The sequence below is a fragment of the Muntiacus reevesi genome, chromosome 1 (assembly GCF_963930625.1).
Source record: "Muntiacus reevesi chromosome 1, mMunRee1.1, whole genome shotgun sequence".
NCBI lineage: Eukaryota > Metazoa > Chordata > Mammalia > Artiodactyla > Cervidae > Muntiacus > Muntiacus reevesi.
Genome location: NC_089249.1, coordinates 49,436,434 through 49,462,022, shown reverse-complemented (window position 1 = coordinate 49,462,022; position 25,589 = coordinate 49,436,434). Strand labels below are relative to the sequence as shown.

Sequence of the window (25,589 nt, the reverse complement as noted above, 5' to 3'; positions counted from 1 at the left end):
GCGGGGGAAAATTGGATATTGAGTCACTGTTCATTTTCTTAGTTATAATCATCGTATTGCAGATATGTAGGTACAAACACATGGGAGAGTTCTTCCATGGGTGCACGCGGAGTGTTTACAGATGATATCGCATGATGTTTGGATTTGCTTTAAAAATCTTCGTTGCAGGAGTGGAATCTGGAGCTGGGTATAGATAAAAGAAGGTTGGCCATATGTTAATAATTGTAGGAGCTGGGTGAGGGCACATGGGAGTTATTTATATTGTATTCTCTACCTTTATGTCTGAAAACTTTCCATAAAAACAATACCAAAAAAAAAAAAAAAATCCAGAAGGGTATCAATGATTAAGCATCCATGAGGGCAGCTGAGGACCATGTAGAGAGTCCTAACCAGGACAGTCAGGTAGCTGGGATGCAAAGAAGGTGCCCAGTTTTGGGAGGAGGCTGGAAACTGGACGGCCTGCAGTGGATAAAGCTTTGTGCTGCCACCATCCCTTCATATCTCCAGGTTGCTGTGGCATTTCTCCGGTAAAGGGGGACGATGAGACCGAAATGCTCCTTTCAGCTTGAACATGATACGATCTTCGAGGATTTCAAAATCAATTACACTTCACCAGGTTCTCTGAATGGAACACACAAATCTCACTTTCAAGTGAACGAAGTCATTTACAATGTATCCGAAATGCTCTCAATTTAAAGAATCACCTCGGGAAATTGTCTGGGTCAGTATAACAAATATTTTGGTGAAGGTGTCCCTTCTGCTTCAATTTCTTCCTGGCTTTTCCATCTGTTTGTTAAGGTCCATTGACCAACACCTACAGAGTCTGGAGAAGTTCTTCCAAACTCCATTTCTAAGAGCTTAAGGATAGTCTGAAAAAAAAAAAAAAAATCCTTTAGGTTTCAAATCTCATTACAAAAAAAAAAAAAAAAAACCACTCAAAGCCAGGCGTCTGCTTTCCTAGCTTAACCACCACGGAGGAACAAATATTACCTTCTTGGTGAGCTTGGCGAGAGGTTTCTTCTGGTTTCAGGTCACCGCCGAGCATCAGGTCTGACTGTCCCGGACTGGAGATTGTAGGCAGAGCGGGTAGAGATCAAGTCCAGTCTGCCAGGCATCTTCTGGAAGGTGAATGTTCAACATCAATCCTCAGGAGCCAGCTTCATCATATATCCTCCTACAAGTGGAGGACAGGAGAGCAGTTAACCCAGTGTTCTGGTTTGGCTGAGTCTATCAACCAACTGATGTGGGCTGTCTTCCCATTTTTCTCTGGCACAATGGACTGCATTCATTCACTGTACGTGTGACCCCAAATATATGGGCTTTATCCCCACGCCAACCAACTCTCCTGACGCCAACTGAGGGTCCGACAAGTCAATTTGGTTCTGACAGTTGACCACAGGGTCTTAGCATAGACCCTGAGGTGACGAGCTCAGCCAACAAGACTTGCCCAGCTCAGATGGGATGCCCCCTGGACTCCTGACCAACTGGCCATAAATTCAGGGGTTCCCACAGCCTCCTCCTGGGGTTTGATCGTTCCTAGAGCAGCTCACAGAGCTCTGGGACAATTTACATACAATTACTGGTTTATTAATGAACAATTCCGGACTTCCCAGGTGGCACTAGTGGTAAAGAACCCACCTGCCAGTGCAGGAGATTTAAGAGACTTGGGTTTGATCCCTGAGTGGGGAAGATCTCCTGGAGGAGGGTATGGCAACCCACTCTAGAATTCCTGCCTGTAGAACCCCATGGATAGAGGAGCTGTGGTGTTGCAAAGAGTCGGACACCCCCGGAGCGACTTAGCACGCACATAAAGGATATTATAAAGGATTCAAACAGACAACCAGATGAAGACGTACAGAGGGTGCGGTCTGGAAAGGTCCCAAGCATGGAACCTTCTGTCCCCGTGGAGCTGGGTTGCATTGCCTTCCCAGGCGTGGTTGGTTAAGTCATCGGCCATGGGTGATGAACTCAATCCTCAGCCTCCTCCCCCGTCAGGAGGAGGAGGGATGGGACCCAAAGTTCCAACCCTCTAACCTTGGTCTCTTTCGTGACTAGTCCCATCCTGAAACTCTCTAGGGACTGTCCCCCCACCTCTGAGAGTGGCCTCATGAGAACAAAAGACACTCCTGTCGCTCGGGAAACTCCTAGGAAGTAAGGAAGTGGGAATTGGGGACAAAGACCAAATATATATATAAGTGTCACAGTTAACCTGAAGACTTGGAATGAAATGCCTGGAAACCTCTCACTTCTCCCAAGGAGTACCTGGTTTTTGTCCAGCAAGGACTCACTACTATTTTGTCCTTTCAAAAGCACCTGAACTCAGGAATTTCTTGGTGGTTCAGTGGTTAGGACTCCAGGCTATACTGCTAAGAGCACAAATCACACAGCATGGCCAGAAAAAAGCACCCGAACTCACAGATCACTGGAAAAGCAGGCTAGAAGAGCCTTTGAACAATCAGTAAGCCAATATTTCTTAAGCAACTACTCTGTAGGGACATTGCTAAGGGCTACAGGAGGTACAAAGGAACAAGAACGTCCTTGCCAATGTCTTATTGAGAACAAGACAGAGACAAATCCCAGACTCTGACGCCTGCCCGGGGTTTCAACACTGTGGTCCACCCAGTACCAGTTGGGTCCTTAGCCGCCGAGGAGCGGGGCCTCCAGTCCCTACTATGTAACGCAGCAATAACAGTAACACAGACTTATAGGGTTGTTGGGAGGATTAAATCAGCTAATGCCTGGAAACAGTGCCTGGTGCATGCCAAGTGTTCTGTAAGTGTCTTGTGAACACCTGAGAGGTGCATTAGTGCAAGAAGCTGCTACGGCCAGGACACATCGCACCAGCAAGCCCTCCAACGCCCAAGGCCAGATGGACGCTAGGGAGGGTATGTTTGCCATAAGAATGGGGTTACTGGGGAGACAGGTCCCTGGACTGACTGGGCTGGCTTCCAGAGTGTCTGAGGCTTTTATCACCCAGTCTGAACCCCAGCCCTCTGGAGACTCCTGCCCTCAAGGAGTGTGGACTGGCCTGGACCTCAGAGAACCTAGGCTTTGTACCCTCAGAACAGAACTGTGAATTCTATGTGTGCGGGCGCTGGTCAGTCAGGAAGGGCTTCTTGGAGGAGGCGGCCATGGAACCAAGGCTTTAAAGAATGGTGGGATTTCAGAAGGTTAGGGGCAGAGACAGTGAAGAGGCCAGCTTTGCGGTGGCCCATCTCCTCTGTCTAGAGACCCCTTCGCTGGGCGAGGTCCTACGGCCACCCTTTGTCACGGTCAGGCATTGTACCCTGTCGGGGATGGCTCTCTTTCTCCCTGAAATCCCACTGCTGCTGCCCGAACAGAAACCTACTTTTTCTTGCCTGGCTCTCGGGAGAGCCGCTTCCTACATCCCCTCGCCCACAGAACAGCCCTTCTCAGATCTGAGGGCTGAGGTCATGCCAGCCCACCCCCGCCGGCTTTCTCGTCTCCCGAGGACCATGTCGTCCGGTCCCCTCGAAGCCACACTTGGCGCTCAGCCCAGCTCGGGGGCGCCAACCCGCCAGTGGGTTCTGGGGCCCTCTCTGGCCCAACCCCAGGCTTGTGGCTGCTGTCTCATCACCCTCCCCTCCGCCCTCACCATCTCCGGAGCTGCAGAAACGCGGCTGTCCCTGGCACCCCGTCCCGGCTCAGCTCAGAGACTCTATTCTCAGAACCCTGGCATCCTCCCCCGGACCCTCCCTCGCAGGAGATTTCCAGGGAGAAATAAAACCCAAACGGAGGAACATTTTCCTATTGCATCACAAGACGTCAGGAGTGAAGCACACACCCCGCCACTCACCAGCAGGGTGAGGCTGGGTGAGTGACGTGCGTGTTCCGAGCCTCGGTTTCCCCATCTGTTAAAAGGGGATAACAGTGCCCCTACACGGTGGTGTTGTGAGAGCTGGAGGAGTTGGTATAAAAGAAGTATTGAACGGTGCCTTGTGCAGAGTGAGGGCCCTGTTAGTGTAGGGTCTGGTTGGGATGGTGGTTAAGAGGGTGGGAGACTGCATCAGGCGTCCCGGAGACATCATTTAACCTCTCTGAGCCCCAGTTTCTTCATCTTCTTACAGTAGGAATAATCATAGCACCTACTTCCCTAAAGTGTTGGACGACCATAGGAGATGCTGCCTGCTAATTGGTCTGTGTTAGTGAGGTAGCACCGTAATTGACATGTAGTAAGTCACTTAGAGCTTATATAGCATTAAAAAAAAGAAGAAGAAGAACCTTTTTCCTTTCAGTGTTTCTCATATGGACCATTTCTAAAGTTTTTGTTGGCTGTGTTACAATATTGCTTCTGACTTATGTTTTGGTTTTTTGGCCCCGAGGCATGTGGGATCTTAGCCTCCCGACCAGGGATCAAACTCGCACCCCTGCACTGGATGGTGAAGTCTTAACCACTGGACTGCCAGGGAAGTCCCAAGAAGGAGAATCTTGAAAGGAAGAAAAAAAGAAAGGCTGATCAAGTCTGGATAGAAGAGTGATGACCAAACTCAAGAGAGATATAAAATGTCTGCAACTCACCCCTCACCCCAGAAGTGGCCCCCGTCCAGGGCACCCCTTGCCAGGCTGAGCCAGGGGTCCCGAAATAGACCAGGATTCAATGAACAGCATATTGAAGCATGCCTGCTTGCCCCCCAGGAAACCAGGGGAGGAAAAAGAATCCCTTGAAGGACTTTTCTCCACCCGACAAACACACAGACCTATTCCATCGGAGGGGGCGAATGCATGGGTGCCACAGATTGGGTGGACTTGCCACATGGCTTTGAGTGCCAGGGTCAGGAGCTTGGGCTTTTGAAAGACTGGCTCAAGTCCACAGTTCTGCCAGTTACTGGTTATGGAATTTGGGTAAATTTCTTACTCCTTCCTAGCCTCAGTTTCCTCCTTCCTAAAGTGGGAATTGTGCAAAGTACAACCCCTGGTGGCTTAGAAGGTAAAGAATCTGCCTGCAATGCAGGAGACCAGGGTTCGATCCCTGCATAGGGAAGATCCCGCGGAGAAGGGAATGGCAACCCACTCCAGTAATTCTGCCTGGAGAATTTGATGGACAGAAGAACCTGGGAGAAAATAGTCCATGGTGTTGCAAAGAGTTGGACACAACACACACACACACATACCCCTTCACCATTGAGCGCATGCTCATTCATTCAGTTGTATCTCTTTGTGACCAGATGGACTGCAGCCTGCCAGGCTCCTCTGTCCATGGAATTTTCCAGGCAAGGATACTGGAGTGGGTTGTCATTTCCTCCTCCAGGGGACCTTTCCAACCCAGGGATCGAACCTGTCTTTTGTGTCTCCTGCATTGCAGGCAGACTCTACCAACCACGGAGTAAAGAGAAGTAAACGAATTATTTGTTAAATGCCCAACACACTGTCTGGTAGATGTAAGCGCTGAATGAATTTGGGTCATTATTATCCATTCTGAATTTCTCAGACTCCTGAAGAGGGAAGGGCATTCTAGGCAGGAAGTATTTTTAGGGAGTATCTGCTGTCTTCTTAATTGTTCTGGTTGGGGATCAGGAGAAGCAGGATGCGGCCATGACCTGAGCCCCGGAATGCTTCTGCCTCATGCCAGCACCACTGACGTGTGTGTCCATCCTGCTTCGGGGTCATGGTCCCCCTCTGGCTGCAATTGTCAATCCCGTCACCATCAACACCGCTCCTTCTGCAGAGATGTGAACATGCTGGCATTGTTTCCTCTGGCCAATGGCTTCTCTCTGCCCTGTGATTGGTACCCCCGAGATTCCACTGCGGTCCAGGCATGCCAGCTATGTCAGCGTGACTCCGGTTGTGTGCGTCTGACATCCACATGGCCCCGTAGAAGGCAGGCTGCAGCAAAAGGTTATTTGGAATGCTGCTGAACGTTTGATGGCTGTCGGGTTATCTTTTTGGGGTTAGGCCATTAAAGTCGCATCTCGTGTTTTACGGAACAAAAGAGATAAACTACATGTTGAAATTCATGGAGCACGGAGGGAATTTTTAAGGATACAGACCCAGCAGCAGCTGAAAGTCGGTGGGTTTTTTTTCCCCTAAAACTTTGCAGTTTGTCTTCCACATGGTGATTTCACTTGAATTCAAAGCAGAGACACAGAGTGAAGCAGAGAGGCATCACAGTAACAGACTCAGGAAACCCTGGAGCTCCGGGTCACTTATAAAGAACGTTGACCCATTTGTCTGGCTCCCATCGTCCCATCAGAGAGCTGTCTGCTCTGTCCTTACTCTTTCTGCCCCACCTGCAGCATGCATCGTAAAGAAAAATCATTTTCCAGACAAATCAAAATGCCTCCTGGGTGTCTCTTAGTCACCCCCCAAGCCCCCGCAACAGCCTTCTATCCCCATGCTGTTCAGAGTGGCCTGTGCTCGCTCTGGCCACAGCAGCTAGTTCTTGGCCCTCTGAGAAATGGGACACCTCGTCACTTTAGATCTGGGGCTGTGTCTCCTTTGCTCAGAGCATACTCCCCTTCCATCTTCACCCTCATCATCCAACCAAAAAAGAGGCCAACCAAATGACAGGCACATTGCCAGGCCACGATAGGAAGATGGGCAGTCCAAGCATCAGAGCCTTCCCATCCTCCGCAACTGCACTCAAATGCCACCTCCTCCACGCAGCCTTCCTGGCTATCCACTCAACAGAGCCCCTCAGTCTCCTTCTTCCTGTGCTCCTGTAACACTGAGGGGATTCCTATCTATCTTGCTCTTATATTAAAGGGAAAGCCATGTGTGAATACATTTGCTCTCTATAGACTGTGAGGTTGCTGAAGATCGGGATCTCAAGGTGTTCATTTTCTATCTTGGACTACTTCTGAGGTTGCAGCAAGCATTAAGGTCTTAGACTTTTCTCCTCCCATGGACACTTAAATGCACAAAGAAACAAAGTACAATGATGGCACATCATTTATAAAAGCAAAAAAAAAGTGGTGGGGGAGGCTGCCCACACCTCCATTAATTATAGGAAGTGGCTAAATTATGATACATTCTAACTGTCAATGCAAGAGACCCGGGTTTGATCCCTGGGTTGAGAAGATCCCCCTACAGAAGAGAATGGCAACCCATTCCAGTACTCTTGCCTGGAAAATCCCTTGGACAGAGGAGCCTGGAGGGCTACAGTCCATGGTGTTGCAAACAGTTGGGCATGACTGAGCGACTATTAAAAAACCTTCTGCACTTACAATGAATGAAGCAGATCTATATCAACTGTTCACTGAAAAAAATAAAGCTGTGGGACAATATGTTTGGCATGATCCTAGTTAGGGTTTTCACAATTCCAATGCTCGGAAAAAGAAAAATGAGAAGTAAATATCTCTCTGCTCTGATTGGGAAGGTGTTGGATGATCTTAAAATGTTGGGAAAATGAGATAGCATTTAAAAATGAATTATACATACCTAAATATTTATTTGAAGTGGATGTAGCTTTATTTACTAATCTTTTTTAAGTTTTTAGTGGTTTTGCTTGTTGTTGCTTCGTTTTGTTTTTTACTTTTTGGGTATGCCACATGGCACATGGGATCTTCCTCAACCAGGGAGCAAGCCCACGTCCCTGCATTGGAAGCATGGAGTCTTAACCACTGGACCACCAGGGAGGTGCCTATTTACTAATCTCTTGATGTCAATCCAACGCCGAATTTTTAGCAGGGGTCCAATGATGGAGCTCTCCATCATCTCTCCTGGTAAGCCACACCCATAAAGCACCGACTGTGACTGCTAGTTTCATTTTCTGTAACGTAGAGGGAGAACTTAGAGATAAGGATGTAGTCATTTGGGTGCAGGTCCCTAAATTACTGTATGTAGAAGCTGCGTGTCCAACACAAGCTGAATAAACTCTGTAAGCCTCTGTTTCTCATCTGTAACAACAGGACATGGTAATAGTAACCATCGGTAACCGAGAAAAAACAAGAAAAGATGATTCTCTGTTCAATGTCTTGTTCTCAATAAGATTTAGCTGATCTATGAGGCATTTTACTTTCCTATTATCTTAGCACAGTAAGACGATGAAGAACCAGCAGGGGACCAGCCTACCTGGGTCTCTGGCCGTCTTCTCTCTCTGCCTTGAAGATACTAAGTCCAGAGATACCCAGGGGCGGTGAGGATTGTGGCATGAAGCACAGATGATGTGTGACAGAACCGTGCTAGGGGGTGCGGCAACAGAGAGCTGAGCAAGTCAGTCTCTGCTCCAGGGGACATCTCAATCTAATAACAAGACATTGGATATACATGGGAAGGCAATAATAATGAGGATGAGATTGTTAGCATAACTGACTCGGTGGACATGAGTGTCCGGGAGACAGTGGAGGCCAGAGGAGCCTGGTGTGGTGCAGTCCGTGGGACCACAAAGAGTCGGACACGACTTAGCGACTCAACAACAACAAGCAAGAATGGATTAGGATATTTTCAGTTGCAAATGATAAAATAAACCTCCCAAAGTAGCTGAAATACCGAATTTTCTAATTGACTCAAGCAATGGAAAATTCCAAGGTTGGAAGGACTTCAGGAGATGCTTGATCAGATTTCTAGCTCTATCTCTCTTTGGTTTTTCTCAGTTCTGCCCTGCTCCCTGTGTCAGTTTTGTCCTCAGGCTGGCTTCCTGATAGTTAAAAAAAAAAACTCTAGCAATTCTAGACCTCACATCTGAGACCATGTTGTCAAACTGCAGTCCCATAGGTTGCGCTGGCCTAGTCAAGTTCACATACCCAAGGGCAACTCAATCTCTCTGGCAAGAAGGATGGGATTATGTCAATCGACTTGGGCCAATCAGGGATTACCCCTAGATCGGGTGATGGAATCGATTCACATTTATCTTTACAACAACCCTAGGAGGTAAGTACTAGTAGCCTCTCTAGTTTATAGTGGCAGAAACCCAGCCCAGAGAGGTTAAGTAATTTTCTCAAGATTGCACAGCTAAGAAGCAGTAGTGCCAGGATTCCTACTTTGGCTTTCTGACTCCAGGCCCCACATTCATAACCACTAAGCCCTAGAGTCTCCCAAGACACAAGCCCCAGGGTGGGGCCTGATGGGCACTGCAGACAACACTGGTTGGGTAAACTGAGACGAACGACTGCTGGCTAGGCTCAGATGGTGGAGAAGGCAGGGCTTGAGCTAGGTCTGCAGCAAGGGTGGGAAAATCAGAACCAGTGAACTTTCAGAGATAAGAATCATGTTATACCAGGAGTAACAGAGGCAGTGCAGTCAGACAGCTGCTGTCTGCCATCTATATACAAGCTGAGTGAACTTTTAAAAATTATTTGACTCCTCTGAAGATCCCCTGGAGAAGGGAATGGCAACCCACTCCAGTATTCTTGCCTGGAGAATCCCACGGGCAGAGGAGCCTGGTGGGTACAGTCCATGAGGTTGCAAAGAGTCGGAGGTGACTGAGCGACTAACACTTTGCTCTTGACTCTCTGAGCCTACAGGTGAATCAAAGACCCATGGGGAGAAGCTCAAGAGAGAAGAAGGACGTCCTTGGTGGTGCAGTGGTTAAGAATCTGCCTGCCAATGCAAGGGACATGGTTTGATCCCTGGTTTGGGAAGATTCCACACGCTGCGAGGCAGCTAAGGCCATAAGCCACAGCTACTGAAGCCCACGTGCCCTAGAGACCGCTCCGCAACAGGAGAAACCACAGCAGAGGACCACGCACCGCAGCCAGGGTAGCCCCTGCTCAGCACAACTAGAGAAAACCCACACACAGCAACGAAGACCCAGCACAGCCAAAAATAAGTGCATAAATAAATTTAAAAAAAAAAAGAAGAAGAAGAAAACAAAGAATACAGTCCCGGAAACCCAGAAAGGAACCAGTAAGAGTCCAGCCAAATCGTAAAATGGAAAGTCTCTTGGGAGGGCAAAGTACGATGTCACAACTCATGGGCTTGCTGTAGAGACAAGTCTAAAGCAATTATTCTAGAGCAACCCCACCACTGCCAGCTAGGAAATAGGAAAGAGAAAGTGTGAGCTGCTCAGGTTTGTCCAACTCTTTCAGATCCCATGGACTAGAGCCCACCAGGCTCCTCTCTCCATGGCATTTCCCAGGCGAGAATACTGAAGTGGGTAGCCATTTCCTTCTCCAGGGGATCTTCCCAATCCAGGCTTTGAACCAAGGTCTCCCGCATTGCAGGCAGATTCTTTACAGTCTGAGCCATCAGGAAAGCAGGGAATAGGAAGGAAGGGGATAAAGATGAACCCTCAGGAGCTATAAGAATATTCTAATAGATAGCTCCTTACAGTCACACAATTCTGGGCCTTGATGGGACAACAGACAACATTTGGTACAATCCGATTATCTTATAGCTGAGGAAGAAACACATCAGAACACACAGTGAGGCTTGCAGGCAAACTGCCTAACGCAGGGCCTGGTAAACAGTAGGTGCTCAATAGATATTAACAGTATTTCTCATTATTTTTTGAAGTGACTTATCCGAGGTATCAGAAATCGGTCAGTGACCCAAAAAGATGAGAATCCATATCTCTTAATGCCCAATGCAGTGCCTTCCATTACGCTTAGCTTTTGCCTTCCATGGCAAATTCAAGACGAAGGATGCCAGGTACTGCTAAAAGAGCGGGGTTAGTTTCTTTCACCCAAAGCCAGCAACCCTCCTTAGTACCCAAAGTGGGGGGAAGCTATCATAGAAAGAAAATGTAGGGACAAGTACCAGACAAGGAGTTTGGAAACCAAGATTATGGATGTTGATCTGCCCTTAATCAGCTCAGTGATCCTGCCAGTTGAACCCCAGTTCACTCATCTATCAAATTAGAGATTTAGGGAAAAAGTAAACTGAGTTTCCTTTCAACTCTGAAATTTTAGGGAAGTAGGTTCTGCTGTTCACATTGCAATGGATTTCTTTGTAAAAGAACATTAATTGAGTTCAAGGGGAAAATGGTATAAGGCAAAGGTCACACAAAAATTGAAAGGGAGAAAAGACACGAGAGTGGGCTTTAGATATCTGGACAACTCTCTAGTCACACAGGGGTTAGACGTACATTGTGAGGCTCCAGAGGCAGAAATAAGCACCCAGAGTAAAAGCAACAGGGACAGACTCCTGCTCGATACAAAACGAGATTACGTTCATATATTTGCGGGCTCATTTATTAGGGCCACGTAATGTGTGTAATTATTAAATCTTCCCGATGAATTAACCGTTTTATCAACTGCTCTTTTTGTCTCTAGTAGAAGCTCTTGTCTTAAAGTCTATTTTGTCTGGTGTTGGCATAGCCACGTTAGCTCTCTTTTGGTTAGTGTTTGCATGCATGATACATATTTTTCATCTTTGTGCTTTAAATTTATGTCTTTTACTCTAAAGTGTGTCTCTTGCAGATGGTATAGAGTTAGATCATGTTTTCTTTTATTCTGCCAACCACTTCCTTTGACCGTTTAGTTCATTTATACTTAATGTAATTACTAAGGTAGAATGGACATCTGTCATTTTGTTATTTGCTTTCTGTAGGTATTATGTCTTTTTTGTTCTTCTGTTTTCCATTGATAGACTCTTTTGTCTTGAGTAGTACTATTAAGTGTGACACTTAAATTCTCCTGTTTCATTTCCTTTAAAAAAAGTTTTTTGTTTTTTTTTCTTTGTAGATGTCCTGGGGGCCACAATTAAAACAATGCGTTAATACCAACTTAATTTCAATAGTTTGCAAAAAATTTACTCCGTTACAACACTGTTCCCTCTCATTCTTTTGTGCTATTATTGTCATGCGCATTACATCTTTAAGCATTATAAGCCTACCAACAAATGCCTTGAACCAATGTCTCTTAGCTTTACCAAGAGACCCAGTGTGTGTTGAGGGGAGAGTCTGGCTTCAGCAAGTGGTAGACAGTTTTTAGCTCTTAACTATCACTTTCTGTTTGCACAGAGGCTCAAGGTCGGCTGGTGGTGAGTAATTAGGGCTTGCTCAAGTCTCGCCTGTGTATGTGAAAAGCCATGCACAAGCGGTGCGACTTTCTAGATTCCCAAGAATATGTCAGAACTGTTCAAAGCCCATATGGACAGCACATTTTCCAGCATTTCCTTTTACTTTTCTCAGTCAGCCTCTTGTTAGCTCCAATGGGTATCACCACCTCAGGTAGTTGAAATGTTAAACAATTACCGCTGATTGTTTTGGGCAAACACCCTGGGGATATGCTTGTTCAGAGAGCAAGCTCTGAGACAGGTCAGATGATGACAAGCCCTGAGAAAGAAGCTGTTCCAGAAAACTGATAGATAAGTCAAACAGTGACATTTCTCTACCCTTAAAAAGGCAGATAAGTTTGCAAGGGCGACAGGACAAAAGGGAAACCTACTTAGATAGGCAAAAGTAGCAGGCAGTGGTGGTCTGGAAAAAAAGCAAGGCACCTAGCCTAAAAATTAAAAGTAGGGAAAATCATTATAACAGAAATGAACAGTAAGAAGTATCTAAAACCATTCAAAAAACAGAACCTATCTGTGAGTCACAATAAAATACTCAGAGAAGAAACAAGCAGAATGGGTAAATTGTAACGATATAGTTTAAATGAAAAGAAGCCATTAAAGGAAAAGTTAATCCAAAGATTTAGCTTCTTTAATTTCAGAAGTGAAGTGTGCTATTTTAGTCTTAGACTACCGTCAACTGGCTGTGAGATTATAGATGTTAAGTGAGATGCTGTCCCTTAGTTTTCTAAGGAAGAACTGGACTGTGTTTCCTAAATTTTAATAATTTGCATACAACTTTCCAAATTTTTAAAAACCGTATCTATGTTATCACTGCTTCAACTTAAATAATTTTTTAAAAAATGGATCCTTTTTTAAAACTTAAATACCATCTATAGTATTTGTGTAGCTATGAGTTCGATACATTGCATGTTTTTTCTGCTACTCATTAAAATAAACCTCAAAGCATTAAAACACAAAATGCTCCTCCACGTACCAACTACCTCACTTTGGTAAACAGTGGATTTTATATGTAAGGATCTCTTCACTTCTATGATTGTGTAAATGTGTTCTCCTTTGTCCCTTGCACAAGTTGGGAGATTATGAAGGTTGGAGGATTATCTCTGAGTTCATGTCTCTCTGAGGATGAAGTAACAGGATGTTTAGAATTGACTTGTTTGAGATTAAACCACGCTGGCAGAAGCCACTGAGTAACTGACCCATAGTGGTATAAATAGTGGGTAGAGACACCCCACTATATTATGGGGACTAGACCTCACCTCTCATAACCCCAAGTCTAGTGCTTTCTCCAGGACACCATACATCATGTTTAAAAAAATTACAGGGGGCTTCCCTGGCTGTCCAGTGGTTGAAACTCTGCGATTCTACTGCACGGGGCATGAGTTTGATCCCTGGTTGGGGAACTAGGATCCTGCATGCTCTGTGGCCGTTAACCAAATTAATTAGTGAATTAAAAAATAAATCTTAAAATGATATAGAACCGTCCAGAAACTCTCCCAGATGTAACTGCTTATTGCTGTTGCTGCTCAGTTGCTAAGTCATGTCCGACTCTTTGCGACCCTGTGGGCTTCAGCATCCAGGCTTCCCTGTCCTTCACTGTCTCCTGGAGTTTGTTCACACTCACGTCCATTGAGTCAGTGATGCTTTCTAGACATCTCATCCTCTGCTGCCCTTTTCTCCTTTTGCCTTCAATCTTAGCCAGCTTCAGGACTAATTTCTCCTTCTTAGCAGCCAGGCTTTTTTTTTGAAAGACTTTTGTTGTTGTTGTGGACCATGTCAATTAAGACCAGGTCTTAACTGAGTTTTTACAGTATTGTTTCTGTTCTGTGTTTTGGTTTTTTGGACTCAAGGCACATGGAATCTTAGCTCCCCAACCAGGGATTGAACCTGCACCCCTGCACTGAGAGACAAAGTCTTAATCACTGGACTGCCAGGGGAAGTTCCCCAGGAGCCACACTTTAAAGAAGGAAACAGTCTACATATACATAATTTTATATGGTAAATAATTTACATTAAGTGGATTTTGCTCAACAAATGACATTTCTCACATGTTCAAAGCAATGAAAAGTGGGACAGAGCAGAAAGCTCCCCTTGCTTACTCTTAGCTGTTAGGATACAAGGAGGAATGTCCAGTCTAAAGACTGCAACGCTGGAAACCCAAGGAGTCACTTGATGCCCTGGGAGTTCCATGGAGTTCGGAATAAGCCTTGCTGAAAAGAGGCCCACAAGGCTCTGAGCCGTCACTTAGTCAGGCTACTTAAAGAAGGGTCTGTGAGTGAGGATCCAGTTGAAACACTATGTCCACATATGCTGTGATGGGGCTGTGTTTGGGATGCGGAGGTAAGCACTAGGTGAATTTAAGTTTTGTGCTGGAATTTTCATAAGCACCAGAACGCTCCTATATTCCATATATTTTTACATTCCGTGAAGTTTAAAGGCTACCATCTTCTGTTGACTTGGGACAATGAAAGTAGTCTTTTCATCAGCTGACAACACGTAGCACATGTTCGCCTGTGTAACGTACTGAATTTAAAAGCTTTCAAGGGACTTCCCTGGAAGTCCAGTGGCTAAGAATGCACTCCCAGTGCTAAGGGTCCTGGGTTCAATCCCTGGTCAGGGAACTAGATCCCACATGCTGAAACTAAGAGTTCTTGTGCTGCAACGAAGACCCAGCACAGCCAAATAAATAGAAACAAATATTTCTTTAAGAAATAGAAAGTAAATAAAAGATTTCAATCTATGAGGACTTAATATCTCCCAGATACATAGGGAGTGAGAATACATCCACACAAATTCACAATTTAAGATTTTTTTATGTTAAACATAAAATACATAATAGATGCTATTAGATATAATTCCTATTTTGATGATGATGATGATAAAGCCACAGGAACTTGAGAAATTTAGGGCTGAAAGGGAACTTCATGATCCTTTACTCCAGCTAGCTAATTTTGTAGATGAGAAAGGAACATCAGAAATGGAAGCACTTAAGCTATCCCCTTAGAACCAGAAGATGAGAATTCTGACTTCTAGGCTGGTGCCATCTCACCAACATGGTGCCGAGGACAAGATGTTTCCTTTATGTATTTTAGGAGACATCTGAGCTCACAATAAGAGGTCTACACTCTGCTCTCTCAACATCTGGATGAATCAGGATGAGTATTAATAAATGATCCACTTTTGACCTCAACTTCCCTAACCAAAGGAGTGAAACGCTAATCAATACTCTGTCTGATGCAGGGAAGGCTCATTCAGACGAGAAACAGATGGTCTGGGAAAAACAGCTACTCCAAAAAAGGACTGCTTGTAGACTGATGGACCAAGAAAGGAGTCTGGGTTCTTTAAAAGGACTGACCAAACCCCAGACGTGGAACCCAGATAACCAACCAACAAGTTCCAATAAATCATTATCAAATTAAGAACACAGTTCATGAATAACTTAAGAAAAATAATTTAAAAACACTATGCAGTCCAAGGAATAACTACTTGTGTAGACTGAATTTTAAAGAAAATAGAAATCTCCATGCCCCTGCCTTAAGGTGGGTAGCATAAGGTGGGTAAGACACAGCATCTCATTCTATGCCTTCTGTTCTAGGTTTTATTACCTTCCTAAAGCATTCAAGTATGGGATGTTAATTCTTTCCCAGGTTTGATCCCTAGACAGTGGGCTTGTTAAGGACAGGGACTATATTATCCAATACTTTTTCCTCCTTGCCAATCTTACGAAACATTCATTTAGTGTCCAGTCTTCATACCCACCACATCCCTGACTTCTAGCACATTGTTTGACACCTGGTAAGGACTCAGTTTGTATCAAATAAATGAAACAATAAAACACAAAAGCCAGAGGCAATTTCCTAAGCACAGAAACCTCTGCATATCTGACTCCTTCATTAAAACCACTTAAATTCTACCTTACAAATCTGAAGCGTGCCCTCCGACATGCTCTGCTGTACTTCTGCACAGACCTGCGATGTTATCAGTTTAACACATATGTGATCGCTCAGCATGAATAACCTTGATGAATACTATATAGAATTTCAACTGCAGACTCCCTGACACAGAAGGCATATTCTATGACTGGCCAAAATGTCATGAGGGTCCATCGACCGTTCCCCTGTTTCTAAGCAAGACTGCATCTAATCTACAGCAGAGAGCCAGGTTTCTTAAACCTGAAAGAGCTCCACTGGGTGAAACATACAGGCAGCAGAAGTCAAGTCTTAAGTGTCTAAATGGAGGGTCAGACCTTGATTTCTCAAGGTAAAGTATGGTTTTCATCCCAAGTGTAGCAGATTTCACTGGAGTTCGATTACCGACTTACTTAAATCATTTGCTAGATGACATAAAATTGCTGGTAATCACACTACAAAGAGTAATTATCTGAACTCTCCTTATACAAAGGCGAGTAAATTGAAGCCCTAGTCTATATTCTGTTAGGGAAATTTATAATTAGGTGTGCCATTTTATTTAAAAAAGAGAGAAACATAACAAGAATATATGTTCAGAAGTAGGGGGTGAAAAAAAAAGGCTATTCACCAGCTTATTGAAATTGTACAAAAGGGAATTCATGGACTGCTATGTGAAACAACTAAATTTCTTGAGTTTAATAGATTTTAGGAAGACCCCCCACACACAATGGCCTGCCCACATGTGATGCGTGATCTAGACTCCCTCTCCCTCAAAATATTTCTTTAAAATAGTATTTCATTATCCTGAAATAATTGGTGCCTGTGAGATGCCAGATGTAAGACATTTTATCCGAAACCTTCTGTAAACCCATACCATTCACTTTAGAACATCTTCTTGACACCAGGAAAGACTTTAGGTCCTGAGTTTGCATTTGCCTAAGGGACTGCCTGGCTGCTCTCAAAAATGGAAACATATCCGGGCAGGATGAAGGAAAGGATTTGTAAATTAAGCAAAGGATTTTTCCTGTTCATTTTTAATCCTATGCCTTTCCCCCACCCTCTCTTAAGCAACATGACTACTAAATTTTGGTGACTTTTTATTTTCAAAAGCACAAAATCGAGTGCTTTTGCTGTTATTTCCCAGTGAAAAAACCTAATTTGGGGATCCATTTCTTTATAACATGCTCACAATTTTTAAAGAAAAATAAAGTGCAGGCTCACACACATTCACTGAAAGAGAAAGAGACAGGTGGATTATTACTATTTATTATGATTATTATCATCATCATTATTAAATAGGGCTTGAAAGGACATACCTCTGTATGTCACAAAGAAAAAATTATTTGGTTTATAGCTGATGGACTCACAATGGAAGTGTGATTGGAGAGGGCTAACAGCAGAAATAAATTAGGACTTTCTGTTCTAATTGCACCTTCCACATGAACCCGTGTCCTCTGAATTTGTACTTTTCAAAGTTGTTTATATAATGCATAGGCACAGACTTTGTTTCAAGTTCATATGAGAGCAAATGCCCTTACTTAAGTAGGAGTGTAAATCCATCCTAGCTGGGATTGTCCAGCATACTTCTGCAAACTGCTTGCTTTCAAGTCAATCCCCAAATAGAAAGAACATCTCTCTCCAGAGGTGCAAAGATTATAAAATTTAAAACATGCTCTATTCCACATTTCAAATTAGAAATGCCAACAAAAGACCACCAAGAAAATAATTTTTGAAAAATATTCAATCTACCTCCTGAATTTTGCCACCAGGGGAAAAAAACCCCAAACAAGAACAACAATAAAACCTAAAACCTCAACAAGAAAACTATGTCTTTGGTTTATATTAATTAGTGTTTTTTTTTTTTTAAGTTTGCAGAATGTGAATTCAGGGTGTTGTACAACTATGCTATAAAGTAGACTAACAAATGCTGACAATCCTTGTGTTTAAAAATTGAAAAATAAAATATGAAATAAGGACTATTTGTTAGAAGTATTTTAAATTGCTTCAATTTGGTTGTAGCTAATACACAGCCAAATAAAGCCACGAAATCAAAAGAATATTCAATCATACTAGAAAAGTGAATATTTTCAAGGCAAATGAACGTTTGAACTTGGGCAAAACTGAAGTGTTTATAAAACAAAATAAAATGACCATTGCTCCAAGAAAATTTCTGGTAGGGGTAGTCTTGATATTTCACTAAGGATTTAAATGTACAAAATGCTTACTCTGATCTCCCAGAACTTAAATGTCTAAAGTGAAGCAGAAGTAAAAGTTAAACGACATTTGTCTTTTTTGGTTTCTTAAAACACTTCTTTGACTCCTTCCCTTTTTTTTTCTTCAATAATTTATTCTATTTTTCTACCTTTGTACATACAAACCAAGTGCCCATCAAATCAGGCACCAAAAACCAGGAACTCAAAAACAGTTCACTCAGACTGACCTTCAACAGCAAGTATTGACATTTTTTATTCATTTTAACTCTTTTTTTCCCCCCAGAAGAAACAAAACAAAGTCTCTTGGGTCACATCAGCAACCATTAAACGAAAAAGAAAGAAATAATGAGTTAAAAATAGAGGGAATGTGTTCAAACGAAGGAAGAAGGTTCATAACCAAAGTCTGACATCTTCAAAAAGAAACAGTTCCACACTTCATGTCTGATTCACACAGAAAGCTCCTCCTTTACATTTGAAACAAATAATTCCACCTCCAATCCACATTTTCTAAGAAACCCCTAGCTATCTACATCTGATTCCTGCAACAGTCTGTATACCTCACTGAGGTTAAAAGCTAGTTCACATTTGACTATTTTTCTCCCAAACATTCCCACAAAACTCCTTGTAAATTTCAGCAGAAACTCAGCATTGTCACCGTGGGTTTCAGGAATGGCATAGTTCAGATATCAACCCCCCCCCCCCCCTCAAACGGAAAGATTTTTAAAAAGACTTTGCCCAAATGTAGGGGAAAGGAAGGTACTTGGGCTCACTCTGCAACTGCTGTGTTTAGCTCTGAGAGTCTAGGAGGTTCTCCCGGAGCTCGGACACCATGGGGGTACCCAGTGGGTGGGAGGGGAGTCGCCCTAAACGTTTGACAACCGATTTGTGAACTCTTGAAAAGTAGATAGTTGTAGATGGATTTGCTCCTAACCCAGTAAAGTTCGTCCCAAGCTGCTTCTATGCAGACGTCACATGTCATTTTCAGCGCATCAGCCAGTCGGTATTGAAGGAGTGGATGGGGCGGGTGACGGGGGTGGGGGTAGCAGGGAGGAAAAGTCACGCGTGAAAAACTTCTGGTGTCAAAATATGTGCCGAACTCCCTGCCGGGGAACAGAAAGCACACCCACGTCTCCATCACTGGAGAGGCGGAGGAGAGCCGGGTGGCGGCGCGTCGCGACCAGCAATCGCGATATCCAATCTGATGTCGCCAACGAGCGCAACTGGACCGCAACCCAAAGAAATCAGCTTTTCGCGGAGCTAGAAGCAGCTCGCGGCTTCCAAAGGCTGAAAATCCTCTCCCCGGGGTGGAAGATGCGGGGGCGGGGGGGGGGAGGGTGGGGAAGGCCTGGGAGCCGGTCGCCGCTCGGCTCCGGGCGGGCGCGCACGGCGGGTCCCAGCGAGCGCGGCGGCCGGGGGCGCGCGGCAGGAGCGTCCCTCGCGAGGTGCTGGCCACGCCGCCGCCGCCGCCGCCCGCCCCCTCCCCCGCCGCTTCCTCTCTCTCTCCCAGCCCCTTCCCCCACGTGTGGGTGACGTCAAAATTCCGCGAAAAAGCCGCGTGGTGGCTCCTCCAGCGGAGGCGCGATTCCGCCGCCCAGCGGGCCCCTCCCGGGCGCCGGGGGCGGGGGAGGGCGAAGCAGTGAGCCGGCCGGTTCCCTTTCCTCCCGGAGGCCGGGCCCGCCGACGCCGCGGGCCAGACGCCCCCCGCCCCAAATCTTAGTGGAAAAGTCATTTTTTTTTTTTTTATAAAGCGAATACATTTCCAGGGCTATTTTCGGCCGCGTGAGGCGTGTCCAGCAGCTGAATCAGACAGGAAGAGGGGGAAAGTTCGGGTCTCTTTACTTTTTATTTTTTTTCCAAGGGAGAGGAGGAAGATGTGAGGTGGGCGAATGGATGGCAGGCGTTCCAGACCCCTGCCTGTCACATCTGCCGCCCCAGGCACGCAGCCCGGGTTCGAGCTCGGACCCCGGCAGGGCGGCTGGAGAGCGCAGGCCCCCGCCCGACTCTGTCCCTGCAGGGTCAGGCGCCCCGGGGCCGCCACGGGCAGGGGGCAGCCGTGCGAAGTCCCGGAAGCGCCCTCACACCTGGTGTCCCTGGGCCTGGCCGGGGCGGGGGGGCCTCCCGACGGCTCATCCCTACCCACTCACCCTCTGCCCCCGTGCGCTCCAGTTCCTGACCTGTCGGTCTTCCTCGTGCACATTTTTATAACTTGCTGCTACCCGCCCCCCCACTCTCCCACACCAGCTGCTCCTTCTGCACCCCGTCCGGCTCCTCCCTGGTACCCCGGGCACCCGGAGCCGGGACTCGGACCCTCGGCCATCTACTTTCAAGCGACCGTCGGGTTTTCGGTTTTTACTGCCTGTCCGTCCCTAAATGGGAAAACCCCGACACAACTCTGCTCTAGTGGGGGCTGTAAGGGGTGGGGGGCGGGCCTGAGCCCGAGCTCCCCTACCCTCCCCCCACCCCGCCTGAGCGCCCCTCTGAGGACGCAGCTTCCCGTCGACGGCGGGGTCACCTGGCTGGGCGGCGTCCGCCAGGTGAGCTGGGGCGTGAGTGTGCTCAGCGTTGCAGGCTCCTGCAGAAATGTGCCTATAAACATCCTACACCTACAGGGTTTTGTACACTTTCCAACCGAAACTCCACAACGCGAGGGGTGGTGAGCCGGCCAGGGAGGGAATAAAAGTCCAATAAAACTGACGTTCGCTAAAGGTTATCACTGATCCTTCGAAGGGTAGGAATTTTCTTCCCCCTCGAGGGATGGAAAAGGAATAAGGAAGAGCCAACATTCTCTTCCCCCCCCGCCCCCAACAGTGACCAGTTTTGACTTAAAAGCCAGAGCACAAGTTTGGTTTTTGTTTTTTTTTTCTTTCCCCTCTAAGCCTACGTCTACACTGAAAGAAAATGAGCAGGTTTGCCCAGAAGGCAACGTGCCTTTTCCCGCGTGCGAGACGGTGTGCTTTTTAACAAGCAAAATTAAGCTTTTAACACATGGTCGGAGTGGCGACCAAAAGGGAAAACTCAGTTTCCAGTCCAAGCCTCCCGGAGACATTCCTGCCAACCTCCGCACCCTCGCACGCCCCACCCCGAGCCTCGGCGCCCGAACCACTGGGGGATGGATTCGCCGCGAGGTTGCAGTTCGGATAGAGTCCGTGATAGGAAGGGGAAGTCAACGGGGAACTGGAAGGGGCGAGCCTGCCGCGCGGGGAGCGCCCGCACTGGCGGCTCTGGGTGGACGGAGAGGGCGGCGGGGAGAGGGGCACCCGCCTGCGCCCCTCCCCTTCACAACCGCCCCCCGCCCCCGGCCCCGCTCCCCGCCGGAATTTCTCAGTAAAGCCAGACGGGTTTGGGGTTGGGGGGAGGGAAGGGGCGAGGGGGCCCCTCGGCTCGCTCCGGAGACTTGAGGCCCTGCCACCCAGGCTTTCTCCCCAGGGTGGGCGAGGCCCGGAGGACGACCACCCGCCTCTTCCCCGCCCCCCGCTGCCCCTCTTCAGGGGACCCCGAGCTCTGGATGCTTTCTCTGCAGGGAGGTGGAGAAAAGACCGTGCTGGGTTAGTTATCAAGTGATGTCAAGAGGCTGGGGGCCCTGGCCGGCTTCTGTCCTTGCCTGTCGGGGTAGATTTATACTTTAAAAATACCTCTCTCGCCCCCCTCTGCCCCCCAGCCCCTTCCACCCCCTACTCCTGCAGGCTTGCTTTGATCCGCTCAAAGGTGGCTGAGCTGAAGTTTGAGTAGGTCTTTTATGGGGTCTTAAAATGTAAGTTAACGTATTTATCCGGAGTGACTCAAGGCCTGAGTCGGGAAGTCCACGTTGACTGAAATCAATAGGTGATTGTGAGGGACTCGGTCTTTTCCGAGGAACATGCTCCTGGGCCCCGGGTGTCACCCGCCGCGCGGGGCTGTTTCATTTTGAGTTTGCAACTTGGGTTTTTCAGCGAGCTTTTTTTTCTTCCCGAAAGCTAATGGCTTCCACCGCAATTAGACATTCTCCTCGCCCGCCCCCTTCCCTCCCCTTTCTTTACGTACAGTCGATTGGATCCTAATTCCTGCGGCTATTGATAAGGTCGCGGGCGCCCCGGCCTCTCCCCAGCCCCCGCCCGCCCCATCCCCGCTCTCCCTCCGCCCTCCCTTCCTTGGCTTCCTTTTGATGTAGCGGGGAACGCGTCCTACTAAAAAAAAAAAAAAAAAAAAAAAAAAAAAAGTAATCTGCCCGGTAACAATCAGCGCGCAGTAGCAGGAGACCCAGAGCTATTGGCTATGCAAATAGAGGGAGGGGAGACGGCGCCCCAAACTCTTACTCACCCTTTTAAAGCGATAGCCCCCTCCACCCACCCACCCACCCACCCCCCTCTTCCGCCCCACCCTCGTGGAAAGGGGCTGGCCCCGGGGCCGGAGTTAATCGCTCGCACCTCTGGTTTTCTGCGCGCTCCCCGCGCTCCCTTCCACCTCCCTCTCCTTTCGGGGAACCGCTCGCCTGGTTCACCCATCCCGCAATCCCCCCCGCTCACGCTCGCCCTCCGTGCCCCGGTTCTGAGACCCTCCTTGCTCCGCGAGGGAGATGCTGGGCTGACCTCGGGGTGTCGCGAGAGCCCCGACCCACGCGGCGCTCGCCGCACGTGCCAGCTCGGCCAGCACCCAGGACGCAGGGCCCGTTCCTTTGCCCCTTGGAATGAAATATCACAGAGAGCATGGTGGTGGGGGGGGGGTGGCGGGAGGAAGGAGGTGAGGAAACGCCCCCGGATCCCCTCCCAAAGCGACTTTGACCAGAGGATGCGTCGGAGCACGTGTCGGAGCCGACCGCGTCTCCACCGCAGTCCAGCTCTCGGGGAGAAAGCCCTGGCTGCGATAGAAGTGTGAATCTGGAGGGTCCGCGAGGGTGCCGGCGAGGGACCCGGGGTGGGAGATCTTGGGCCTCGGAGGAAACGAAGGGGTGGTGTCGTTTGCGCTGGGGGAGAGACGGGGAGCCCAACCTACCCCCTCTCTCGCCCCCCTCCCCGCCCCCCCCCCCGGACTATTTCCTAGAAAGCTGTATCAGTGTGGCCACGCTCGGCGCAGACACCTCGGGCGGCTTGTCAGCAGATGCAGGGCGAGGAAGCGGGTTTTTCCTGCGTGGCCGCTGGCCGCGGCGGAACCGCTGGTAGCCCTGCCCCCGGCCTGCGGCGGCTCGGGGCGCCTCCCCGTGTCTCCCAGTGGCGCCTGCGGCGCCCCAAGAACGGGAGGGTTTCTGCTCCTAGGTCACATTCTCCCACGTCGAAGAAGCGCCCCCTCCCTCCGAACACCCACCCCTCCGCCTTCTTCCTCTCCCCACACATCTCGCGGGGGGGGAGGGCGGTGGCATGGGGTGGAGATGGGGGGGTAATGTATTCGGTCCCTAGAATCGGGTTTCGGAAACCGGCTGAAAATGATCAAGAACGTACATTTCAGGGCCATACATACCCTTTCCCTCTGGGTATGCAAAGTTAACTGTTTTCCAAAATCGCCCTCCTTCGGGCTCATATAAGGGATCTTATTTCTCAATCGTCTGAGCCCACCTCATCTTCAGCTCACCCACCCGTCATTCCTGGATCTTAAATTCGTGGGCTGGAGTGTGGCGATCATGTTTGAGGAAGCCAGAGTCGGAGGGTCGTATTTTTGGCGGGATGCACCTACAGAATGTGCTGCAATTACAGGGAATAAGTAGGGATCGGTGGGGTTTTTTGTTTTTTGGTGGGTTCCCCTCTCCTGGGCCCCTGGCTTGGTGGAGGGAGAGGGCCTTGGAGAGCTAAGGGAGAGGGTGGGGGGCGGCGCGGGGGACCGCGTTTGAAGTTTGGTCGGGCCAGCTGCTGTTCTCCTTAATAACAAGAGGGGAAAGGAGGGAGAGACTGAAAGGAGGAGGGGAGGCTCGGGAGGGGAGGGAAGGGGAGGAGGAACCGGAGAGGGGGGTGAGGCGAGAGGGAGGAGAAGTAACTGCCCAGCCAGTTTGCGTCACTGCCTCGGCGAGCAGAGAGCCGAGCGAGCTGGGGAGAGCAGACAAGTTTGAAGGGGAGGGCAGAGAGAGTCAGCCGCCCCCGGGGCGCTCCTCTCCCACTGCCCATCCTATCCCTTTTCACTCTTCTTCTTCCCCGGCTTCTCTCTCTCTGCCCTTAACTCTCTCCCCCCCCACCAAAAAACAACCCCTTATTTAGCCAAAGGAAGGAGGTACGGGGAATCCTCTCCCCTCCCCCTCCCCCAAAAACCCCCAACTTTTCCAGTCCGGAGATCGCAGGGGCGCGAGCGAGTAGCCCGCTGGCCATGGAGCTGCTGTGCGGTGAGGTGGAGCCGGTCCGCAGGGCTGTGCCGGACGCCAACCTGCTCCACGACGACCGCGTGTTGCAGAACTTGCTGACCATCGAGGAGCGCTACCTGCCCCAGTGCTCCTACTTCAAGTGCGTGCAGAAGGACATTCAGCCCTACATGCGCAGGATGGTGGCCACCTGGATGTTGGAGGTAGGGCTGCAGGCAGGCGCTCCCTCGGCCCCCGCGCCGGGTCCCCGAACCTGGGCGAGGGCAGCCTTGGGAGCCCGCCTCCCCACTCCTGCGCCAGAGCTTACCCCCGCGCCCTCGGCGAGACGCGTGGCTTCCTCTCGGTTCCTTGCGGGGCGTGCAAGATTCCCGGGGGGAGGGGGAGAGCAGCGAGGGTGTCCCAGGGCGGGGGGGTTGGGGAGCATCCCGAGCGCGTGTGCCTGCATGTGGCTGCCACCTCTTCCCACCGGCACCCACCCCCGCCGCGACCTTTTGCTAAGCCGAGGCTGCTTTCGGTGCCTTGAAGAAGAGAATAGGAGGGTGAACCCCGAAGTTAAAAAATCAGCTGCGCCCCCGCCCCCAGGCCAGGGCAAATGGGTCCCAGCCTCGGGTCCCCGCATGTGGTCGGGACTCCGCGTTGGCACTTAATGGGGGAGGGGGAGGGCGGAGGGAGCAGAGAAACGGGGAATTCAGGAGCCCCGGAAGTCACACTGAAGAAACGTGTGTTTTCGGGGAACCCAGAAGAAGCACTTCTTTCCCCTTGCTCCGAACCCTTGCCGTGTGCCCACGTCTGCACGGCTCCGGACCTGCCGTGGTTTCGCCATGTTGCTTTGTAAACTCGGGGGTGGAGAGGCTGGACGCGTCGCCTAGTCCCCCTCGCACCCCACGACCCCGGTCCCCCCACTCCTGATGGCGCCCTCGCCCCCCCATCACCCACCCCGCCCCCTCGTGAAGGTTACTTACGGTTCGGCCTTCAGTTTCCTGGGTGCGGAGATCTGGGTGGGGTGGGAGGGGGAGGAGGTGTGTGCAGGGGGGATAGCGGGGCCCCCCCCGAAGGAAAGGCCGGAGCCCCCCGCGCCTCTCTCCGGCAGCTCCCCGTCCTCGAGCGTCCCCCAGCTCTTCGCCACTGTCCCCGGCCTCTGCCCTTGTGGGCCGCGGCCGGACACTCCCGCCGCCGCGCTCTCCCCTGCAAGTTTCCCCTCGGGATCCGAAGCCCCAGGGGTCGCGCTCCAGACCTTCCCGGCGCCCCAAACCTCCGCTGCGGGAAGCCTGGGTCCTCTGCGGGGTTTTCACGGAGAAA

General features: G+C 48.9%; 1 protein-coding gene and 1 long non-coding RNA gene across 2 annotated transcripts in view; one reads left to right on the top strand and one right to left on the bottom strand.

The window, feature by feature from the left end:
- Positions 1-261: 261 nt before the first annotated feature.
- On the bottom strand, positions 262-25,308 carry LOC136173192 (uncharacterized). The gene is made up of 3 exons (XR_010664190.1): positions 25,253-25,308; positions 991-1,174; positions 262-869 (listed from the first exon to the last, which is right to left on the bottom strand). It is a non-coding gene; the product is annotated as an uncharacterized lncRNA (long non-coding RNA).
- The window catches only part of CCND2 (cyclin D2), a 29,621-nt gene continuing 28,020 nt past the window's right edge, over positions 23,989-25,589 (top strand). Inside the window, exon 1 of the mRNA XM_065942634.1 lies at positions 23,989-24,493. Coding sequence (XP_065798706.1) covers positions 24,299-24,493 — 195 coding nt within the window. The 5' untranslated portion in view covers positions 23,989-24,298. The remainder of the gene's footprint in view (positions 24,494-25,589) is intronic.